A 10,087-nucleotide genomic window follows, 5' to 3' on the forward strand; every position below is an offset into this window, starting at 1 on the left:
TCATCAAACTCATGGAATTTTGAGCAGTATCCCGTTATATGGTTATTAGCACCGTTCTCGAGATACCACAACTCATACTCAACTCAACTCTCCCCCGATGCAAGAAGATTAACATAAATCTTATCTTTTAAGGACACCTTTCCCTATACATATTATTATGAGATTCCACTACAAATCCATCTGTTTCGCACCCTCAAACCACATCTACCACAGACATTCCAACTTCTGAACCAATATCTTATGAAGTTCCATCAAGCTTTTCAGAACCACCTGTTTCTGAAGATATTGCTACTACTCCATCGGGAAATGTAGCTTCTCCATCTGTTTCTGATGATGATTTTATGGTCAATGATGATCCGAAAATCTCTGGTTCATTTGAAGAATTTGTTGCTCTTGTATTGGAATCTCCTCTGATTGACGATGAAAGTGATTTTGATGAGGAACATGCAAATGATCCCATGAGTAAGAGAGATTACAAGGCGCTGAGCAGAAAGCTTAATCTCTTATTAGTTCGCCATACTCAAGTTTTCTCTACATCAAAGTTTGACTATATGCAGCAAGGTCACATGGAGACTGAGAAAGCTCTTTTTGAAACATCTGCGAAGTTGATTTCTGATATAACTGTGAAGGTTGATGCTGCATTTAAGGAAGTCAAACAGGCTACTGCGAAAGTAGATCTTATTTTGAAGGAAGTCACTGAGTCTGTGAATAAGAAGCTAGATGCAATTATAAATGATGTTAAGGAGATTCTCACTTTTCTCTTAAAAAAGAATCAAGATCTTCATTATTTACTTCAGAAAAACAATGTTGGTCACCATACTTCGGTATCCAGTTCTATTCTTACTCTGACTAAGAATTATGAAGGTGAAGAAAAGTTGATGGATGTTACTGCTGAGAAGACTCAAAAGGTCAAATTGTTGAAGCATGAATTGAAAATTGTTCATGCTAATCTTGCGAAGATAGATGATGAACTTTTAATGGCGAAGAGCAGTAATCATGTTAAATCTGTGTTTTATATTTTTCTTCGCATCTTTATCATGTGTTGTCAGTTTATCATGGATTCTTCGATCCTAACATATACCCGCTTTCACTATTTTTGAATTCACTCGAGATTTACCTGCTTAGTTTTACCCCTCTTTATTTTCAACTTCATTTTTTCTATAGTCACACACCACTGTTTATTCTTCTTTGTGGGCCAACCATGCATGTTCACGTTTAACGTTTTTTTTTTCTACGTGTCAAATGTCATCAATGAAAGCAGTCTTCCTACACAGCGTCTACATCTTACTTCCCACGTACCACATTCATATGGGACTTATTGTTATTGTTTGAATTTGATGATGAAAAAGAAAATTTCACAAAACCATGATACAAGTAATGGAGTAGTGTGGTCTTAACATGAATTTTCTCGTGTTATATACAAAGCAAAATTTAAAATAACCTAACAATAATTAACCACTAGAACATTCCTACATTGGTGTTCCTCATAGCTGGACTCTTATAAAAATTTAGTTGAAAACAAGCTCACTAGTAAATTGTTTATAGCCTCACGTGGTATGATTGAACAAAAAGGTTCAATTTTCAATATATTAACTCAGCTGATGGAAGAAGTGCCATCTCAATCTCTTGCAATGTTTTTCCTTTTGTTTCCACAACGTTTTTCCTCACAAACAAAAATCCCACTAAACAAAAACTTGCGAAGGCTGTGTATAGAATCAATGGCCCAAGCTTCTCCAGCATCCGCAAAAATAGCAAACCAACAAAGAAATTTATAACCTGTAACAAATGGAAAATAACAAAAATATAGAATTTTAAACCATGTATGAAAGATACTATAGGATATATAATTAAATATAATAAACTAGGGATTTACCCAATGTACAGCCATGCAGATTGCCATGGCTTTTGCTCTGATTCGGCTTGGAAATATTTCTGATAACAGGAGCCCAGGTACCGGCCCAACACCCATGGCAAATGATAAAACAAACCTGGAATTAAAGCAAGAGTAAATTACATTTTTAGTCCCTGAGTATAGTTGAACTTTTCAATTTTAGTCCCAAAAGATGTCTCTTGGAATTTTGGTCCTTATTTGAGGTTTATGTAGTAGCATTTTGGTCCCTTCCAAGTAAAATTATTATACTTTGAAAAAATCAGCTATATTCAGGGACCAAAAATAGACATTTTACTTGAAACAATGACCAAAAATGTTACAATATCATAAATCGACCGAAATTGCAAGAGAACCTTTTGGGACCAATATTGCAAAAAACAGCTATATTCAGGGACCAAGAATATAATTTTCTTTTAAATCAACTTATGGAAAAGTTCCCTTTTTGTTCTTTGTTTTTTTTTTCCTTATTATTTTATTCTTTGATTCTTTTATTATTTCACTCACAGTAGAACACCACCAACAGAGAGTAACACCACTGAAGAGCCTGAAACCAAGGAACTTCCTGCAACTGCTTGCATGCCCATTGACATTGCCTGAAACAATCAAAATAATAAAAACATTGTCAAATTCGAGGTTGGAAATAGTCAAATGTTCATTTTTTAATTGGTAAAATTGACAAACATTGTGAAAATTGTTTGTTGCAGTATTAGGGTAAAATGGACATTTACTCACTTCCACACAGTCTATTCCATCCAAAAAAAAGACTTTGTGCATACAACACTTTACACATTCAGTCACTCTATTCATAGAGGACTTAATGGAAAGAAGAAAAAAAAAACAGTCCGTTAAGACATAGATATACCATGCCCATGAAACTTCCAAGAAGAAGACCTTTTCGGCCGAGTTTATCCATTAAAATCATTGCAATAATTGAACCTGAAAAATATTAAATAACAAATATATATATATATATATATATATATATATATATATATATATAAAGAGTGATGAACAGGAACAGATTCTTGGTGAAGAACAATATATAACCTGATAAGTTGACTACTCCAACAGACATGTTTGCGACATCTGAAGGTACTCCAGCACTTTTGAAGACAGTTGAAGAGAAATAGAAAACAGCATTTATTCCAGATAGTTGTTGCAGTGCCAGCAGAGCAGACCCGATGAAAACCACTGGAGGATTGTAAGACATGTTTGTTTATTTTATTATTATTAAAATAAAATGTTTATTTCGATTGGGAGAAAAGTGTGGTGGATGTGGATGTGGTAATATTATATTTATACCTCTGAAATGACGTCCATAAAACAACTCTGAAAGTTTTACTAATTCTACTTCGTCTCCTCTGTCTGTTTTGGATAATTCTGCCATTGATGATTTTACGTGTAGACCTCCTAAAAGCCTCCCGAATTCCGCTTCGGCTTCAGCACTTCTTCCTCTCTAAATTAGGGCAATGGGCGAAAAAAAATATGATGTAGAATTGTTTAGAAATAAATTATGTGTAAATACAGTCAATAGCTAAACAACAGCAAAATATCAAGATCAAGGAACATTTCAGATTTTATCGATTCCTTCCATAAAACTTATTAAAACAATAACCCTTAATTCTGCTTTACATGTCCCAAAATTATTCGCCAATTTACCATCGGTAAAACTGATTATATCCGATTTTATTTGTAAAATGACATTTATTCCAACCAAATGTGAGAACATAGGGAAGGTTACTGAGAGTATATGATGCAGAGCATATTGAATACTTAGCAGAGGAAAAAAAGGGGCGAAAGAAGCCCAACTTCAAATGGTCATTACTTTTGAGTTTCAAGGAACACTTTATATGGATGGAAAGTGTATGCCAGAGATCACAAATAGTCAAAGTCGAAAGCGGTTTTTCCCCACACACTTGTTTTTACCCCACTTGAAGTTTCACACAATTTTGGATTATTTCTCGTTTTAAATTATTCCGTTTTAATTGTAGGGGGGATTACATAAAAGAGGCTAAGTTTACACAAATTTTCGATTTTAACCATGTTTTGTTTTCTCATTAACGTCACTATAGTTTCAATTTTGTTGCAAATTTAACCAATCAACCTGTTTTGTTTTGTTTTCAGGTATTTCATGTTTCTCATTTGCTGACTAGACAAAAAGCTAATGTGGCTTCCGCGTATGATTGAAGTTGGCAAATATTTGGGTTAAGATGAATCCTTGCGTAGATCTGCACTCACTTTCCCTTATTTCTTTTTTTCTTCTCTTCGTTCAATGGCTTCCCAAGGTCGCTCAAGTGGTTCATCATCATCACAGAGTGATGTAAGCAAGGCAAGGAAGGTTTCCTTTAGGAGATGTTACTGTGGACAACGTCACTAACGTCAAACAATCACCAACATCATGGTTCGGCCAATTACCAAAATGATAAGAGAAAAGCTTTGGGGATCATACTTTATTTTTCACAATATCAAAGAAAAGAAGAGTACTTCTTTTATAAGAATCACCCTAAGGGTTGTAATAAGTAAAGTGCATTGTGTTGAGAAAGTACCCTAAACCAATTTGAGAAGATACCAAATTTTCGTTTAACTAATTGATCCTAATCTATATAAAATGTTTCATAAAGCCCCTTCACTTAATTAGTTGTAATTTAATACATCATATTTCAATAAATATGATTTGTATTAAACTTTACTATGGTTTGTAATATAAAAACATTTGTAAAATTTAATAGAAATAAATATCTATTAAAGAAATAAAATTTATTTAAACTAAAATAAAGTTGAGGGGGAAAATAAAATATTATTAAAGAGGGAGGGGTTAGATAGACAAACTTTTATAGTATATTGATCACTTAGTGGTCAATAAAAAAAGTAAAAAAGCTATCCCCTCCAACGGTGTTTAGTGATATTAAGTGGTTAAGCAAATAGTAAAAAAAAAAAAAAAAAAAAAAAAAAGAAAAAAGAAAAACTTGCATTGGCGATGCTCTAAGGTTAAAAGGGATGTTCTGTTAGAATATATCTACTTTTCTGTGGCCTTTGGACCATTTCTGTAAAGAATTTTCTGTTAGTGGTATATTCATAATTTATACCATGTAGTATGCCATGACGACATAACTGGTCCCTCAACTTATGTGAGATGTTACTTGATGAATGCAACTCTCTTAAATTCAGAAATGTGGTTATTTCCTTAGATTCTATGAACATACAAGACTGGGGTTACCGTTCCTATTCCATAACACCATAATTTGGTCTTGTGATATAACCATCAAGTCAAGATTAACAGAAATACGAACCAGTGAAGGATAAACATGTACCAAGATTATTTAAATTTATATATATATATATATATATATATACATATATATATATATATGCACCCAAATTGCATTTGGTGAACAAAAGGAGAAGAGATGAGCAATCCTTACCTTCATAAGCCAATGAGGACTTTCTGCACAAAACTCCATCAGAAGAGCAAGCAAGGCTGCAGGAACTGTAGATACCCAAAAGCACACACGCCACCTAATCCCATAATCAAGAGAATGATTATTACAAATCCAACTGACTAATCAAAATATATAAATGATTATAAGCATGCATCATGTTTCCTACCAACGAGGCACGTCCTTTGCAGGGATTCCAATGAAGAAAGAAGCTATAAGTCCAAGACACGTTGCAATCTGAGTGAAGCTCCCATAAGTGCCTCTCACAAAAGCTGGTGAAACCTAACTTTTGATAATAACAAGTCAGTAAAAAGACAGATAAAAGAATTAGATTAAAAATTTCATACCTCTGTAATGTACAAAGCTGCAACAGGAGGACAAACACCCATAGCAGTTCCAACAAGAAACCTTCCAAAAAGCATACCTCCAAGCCCATCTGCTGTAGCACTACAAGTTATAGTTTTGATATTATTAAATGCCAACACTATAAAAGTTATAGTTTGAAGGATACTTTAGGAAGATTAAGAGCATAAATAATGTATACACCTACCTCACTGAAGCACCAATTATCATTGGTATAGCACACATTTGGAATGACCTCCGACGACCAATCCCATCAGCAATCCATCCACTGACTGTAGACCCAACAAAAGCACCTCCTAAACATGTACTTACCACCAAACCTTCATTATGCAAAATTATGGAATCATTAGTTAAAGAATAGGAATATAGGATACAGAAAAAGTTTATTGTAAATTGTAAAACATACCTTCAGCCATTGTATCACCATGAAAGTTAAGGTCCAAGGATATACTTTCTAGCGTGTCATTAACCACCCTGGATTCAAGATTGAAATGTAAAGAAATTGTAAAGTCAAATAGGCACTTGTTAATGGATTTGTGGAATTAGAATAGCTTAAGTCTTGATAAGTGGTGCATAGTTGCATACCCAAGGTGGTAGCCAAATAAGAATGAGGAAAGAGCTGCAACAATCACATGTGGTAATGAACGAAGCCAAGGGGGATTTCCAGATCCTTTTGCAAAATCATGTGGAGTCTCTGAAAACACATGGTTCAATTAGTATGCTTCTATATAGTATATATAACAACTCCAAGAAATAATAGAAAGGGATCATCTGCAAAATTTTGACCTCCAACAAGATCACATGTAATATCTGTACAACTAGAATCTTTAACTAAACTATATTAGGATTTAGGAATCATCTTGGATTCTTAGATGCATTTGCACACACTTTGGCATGCATAGAGTTGGAAAGAGTGATTGAAGCCATTATATCGACCCCAAAATGGTTTGATCTACATACAAAGGTATCATACTTCTGTTCTCTTACAGATAGTTCAGGTTACTTCTAGAAACCAGGTGCAAGATATTCACAGATGTACTCTTTCTCAACTAATAGTTACAGATGCAGCATTGTATTCCATGTTAATATATCCAATTGTATCTTATTTTTAAAATATTTACACATTGTTTACTAGACAAGAGAGATTGATGACCTTTTGTATCTTCAGAACTGGTGATTGCCATGTAAATGTATATTGTCCCCCACTTAGTTACATAACAAATTAAACAATAAACAGGAGGTCTCAATAACATCCTAGAGTTTCCTGGATTCTTTTTATATCACTCTAAAGGCAGAGTAGAAGTACCTTCTAAACCATCTTCTATGTCTTGTGCATTCAGGCGCTCTTTGGAAGAAGCACGCTTGTATGTACTGTGGATATGATCCCTTTGTCGCCCTCTCATATTCAGATGCAGCAAAGAACCTGCCACCCAGACTACCATAATTAATCAAATCATCATTCATTCAGTAACAGACATCAATTAGGAAGCCATTTCAACAAATAAACAGAATCCCCTGCTGATCCCAGTAGTATCACAATTCAAATTGTGGATCACAAACAATATGATACACATCTACTTCAAATCATCAATACACTCACACAGATACTAAATCACGAAAAAACTATGCCACTCCCTGAAGCTCTTATTCTAGAATACTCTGTATAACCTTTCACAACTGTTTGAATCGATTATACTGCCATAAAACACAGGCGAAAGACAGTGCTTATGTCTATTTGTCACTAAGCTAATTTAGTTATCTAGATCGCGAGTATAAAAACAACATTACTAAATTCGTGAAAGTATGTAAGATTCGATAGATTCAACTAACAGAGAGCGAGTCATATGGCAGGTGTGATCACGAAACGGATGAAAAATACATAAAACTATCGTATTTCTACGTTCACATGCGTGCTATTCCAGGGTTACAAAACGTTATCAAAAGCGCATGTAGACCTGTGAACATGAATCGGAGCCCATTCGTGATTACCTGGATGAAGAAAACGAGATGTGGAAGCCGTCGGTGAGTTCCGGCGACAGAGTCGGTGGAGAATCGGTAAACATACGCCGATGTGGAAGAATAGTGACAGTGGATCTGTCAGAACTGAGAAGTAAAAGGGAAGTAAAGAAAAAGGAGGCGAAAAATGTGGTAGTTGTTCAGGTGGGGACTGGGGAGGGGGGAAGAATTGTATGTCGACAGGTGTTAACGTGCGCCGTGGGTTATGAAAATTGAAAAGTTAATTTGAATCCGTACAAATGAAGAAAAAAGCAAGTGTGGTGGGTTGTAGATGGTAGTCGACGGAAAGGAGGAAGAGGAACAAGAGATTAACACCTGTCCCCTACGATCTGAAACTTAGATCCGTTTAGGCTTTGATTTTCAATTTCGTCATCAATGGCTGAAAGGCATGACGCGTGGAGAAGATCCCAAGAATGTTGATACTCGTCCTAACTCGATAACTATTCTATGTTTGGTAAAGTTAGATCCTTATGCACTTGTTTATTATATTTTGAGTAAAATGCAATCTGGTCCGTGGTTTACTGTTTTTTCTTTTTTCAATTTAATCTAAAAAAATAAGCTGCAACAGTTTAAAAAGATAATTTTTTTATATTTTTTTTTAATTTTAATATTTTATTAATATAAAGATAAGATGTCATATCTCTGCTATCCTCATAAATAAGAATGATTTTGCCACATGTCTTCTTCTCTTCATTTTGATACTTGTCATTTTCTAGATTTTTTTGAATTATTTAATATTCACTTGTTATTTTTATAGTTTTTTTTTCTTTTATTTAAATTACACCTATTAAATGTCACCTCATATTAATTAATTTTATAAATATATTAATTAATATACATAATAACTTTCTATTTATTAATTCCTCTTTCTATTAATATATTAATTAATATATATGTATATTAATGTAGATAGTACACATTTGTGAATTCATATTAATTAATTTTATTAGTATAGATTAATTAAGACCAAATTATATAAATAGTCCATGCGGTTTAACAAATGTCACAACTCAGTCGTTACTTATTTTTTATGAACATGGTCTTTGTGGTTACCAAAACTTGTGTGAATGATTTTTTTTTTTTTTGCTTACACCGTTACTTTTGGTTCTTTTAATAAACTCGTATAATACACGGGTCTTACACCTAATCCTAATAATAAAATACCCCTTCACCAAAACCCCACACCGACACCAAATCCTTTCAAAATCATGATATCCAGAATCAAAAGTCACTGTCTACAACATATGTACATGAATATTTAAGATAATATGTAAACACAAATCTTTTCAACATCATGATATGGAGAACACCAACTCTTTTAAAGAGTTTGATAGAAACATGCAATTTATCACACTTATGTTGGTGGAAAATGGTTTAAAGTTTTGCTATAATAAAACAAATGTTGTTTATTGATGCCGTTAAAGCAAGTTCATAAAACAAGATATCTTGATGATAAGGCGGGAAGAAGTGGTATTTTGTCTTATTGTTTGTTCTGTCACATCATTTGTCACACATTCCAATTTTTTGTCGGGATAATGACTTAAAAGGGTAATATATTTTTCGATTAGTACATATTTGGTCACTGTGTTTTTTTGGTCTATATTTACCCCTTTCAACTTGTTAAACTGTACATATTCAGTCCTTATAACCGATTACTTCAGATTAGCCGGAAAAAAATGACTTAATAGGGTAATATATTCCTCATTTTATACACATTTAGTCCTTAATATTTTTGTACATATTTGGTCTTTAATATTTTGTTTTTCAAAAAATAAGTCATTTTTGTTTTTGTATTCACTCAGTACTTATGAATGATTTCTTTATCTTTTTCTCACGACATCTTACGTGGGACAATCATTTATGAGGTGTTTGGGGTTATTGATGCTTATGTCTATCGCGATCTGGACTTCTTGGTTGAGTAGGCCTTGTGGTTTGGCTTACGTTTGAACGTCGTAACTTTTTCATACGATATCAGATTTTAACGATCTTTATATCCACGTGTTCGTTTTTTGGGTCTACTACAGCTTTCGTTAAGATTACTCCGGTTAAAATGTAATATGTTTTTACTTACGATTTAAAAAAAACATTCATACATGCATTCATAAAAAAACGTATGGATATAAAGATCGTAAGTAAAAATACATTACTTTTTAACGGGAGTAATCTAAATGAAAGTTGTGGTAGACTAAAATATGAACGCATAATTATAAAGATCGTTACAATCCGAGATTGTATGCAGAAGTTATGACGTTCAGAACACATGATCTAAGCAACCAAGTAGTCGAGACATAAGCATCAAAAGCCCTAACGTAAGATATCATGAAAAAAACCTAAAGAAAACTTTCATGAGTACTGAACGAGTACAAAAATAAAATAACTT

The 10,087-nt window shown here is 33.4% G+C and overlaps 1 protein-coding gene across 3 annotated transcripts; it reads right to left on the reverse strand.

Moving 5' to 3' along the window:
- Positions 1-1,366: 1,366 nt before the first annotated feature.
- Positions 1,367-8,038, reverse strand: SGB1 (Major facilitator superfamily protein). Of its 3 annotated transcripts, none has more exons than XM_079045077.1 (14): positions 7,681-8,038; positions 6,998-7,126; positions 6,277-6,385; positions 6,098-6,165; positions 5,879-6,011; positions 5,676-5,775; positions 5,498-5,610; positions 5,314-5,407; positions 3,194-3,347; positions 2,939-3,082; positions 2,754-2,827; positions 2,396-2,484; positions 1,874-1,988; positions 1,367-1,776 (listed from the first exon to the last, which is right to left on the reverse strand). In XM_079045077.1, the coding sequence occupies exons 2-14, from the start codon at positions 7,092-7,094 to the stop codon at positions 1,582-1,584; spliced, it is 1,485 nt and encodes a 494-aa protein (XP_078901203.1). In that variant the 5' UTR covers positions 7,095-7,126; positions 7,681-8,038; the 3' UTR covers positions 1,367-1,581. The 3 variants fall into 3 exon arrangements, with proteins under 3 accessions (XP_078901203.1, XP_078901202.1, XP_078901204.1); XM_079045076.1 differs by having other exon boundaries at positions 6,998-7,114; positions 7,681-8,037; XM_079045078.1 differs by lacking the exon at positions 2,754-2,827 and having other exon boundaries at positions 6,998-7,114; positions 7,681-8,037.
- Between the last annotated feature and the right edge of the window lie 2,049 nt (positions 8,039-10,087).

This window comes from Lactuca virosa, chromosome 4, assembly GCF_052849685.1.
Source record: "Lactuca virosa cultivar CGN04683 chromosome 4, Lactuca_virosa_CGN04683_v6, whole genome shotgun sequence".
Taxonomy (NCBI): domain Eukaryota; kingdom Viridiplantae; phylum Streptophyta; class Magnoliopsida; order Asterales; family Asteraceae; genus Lactuca; species Lactuca virosa.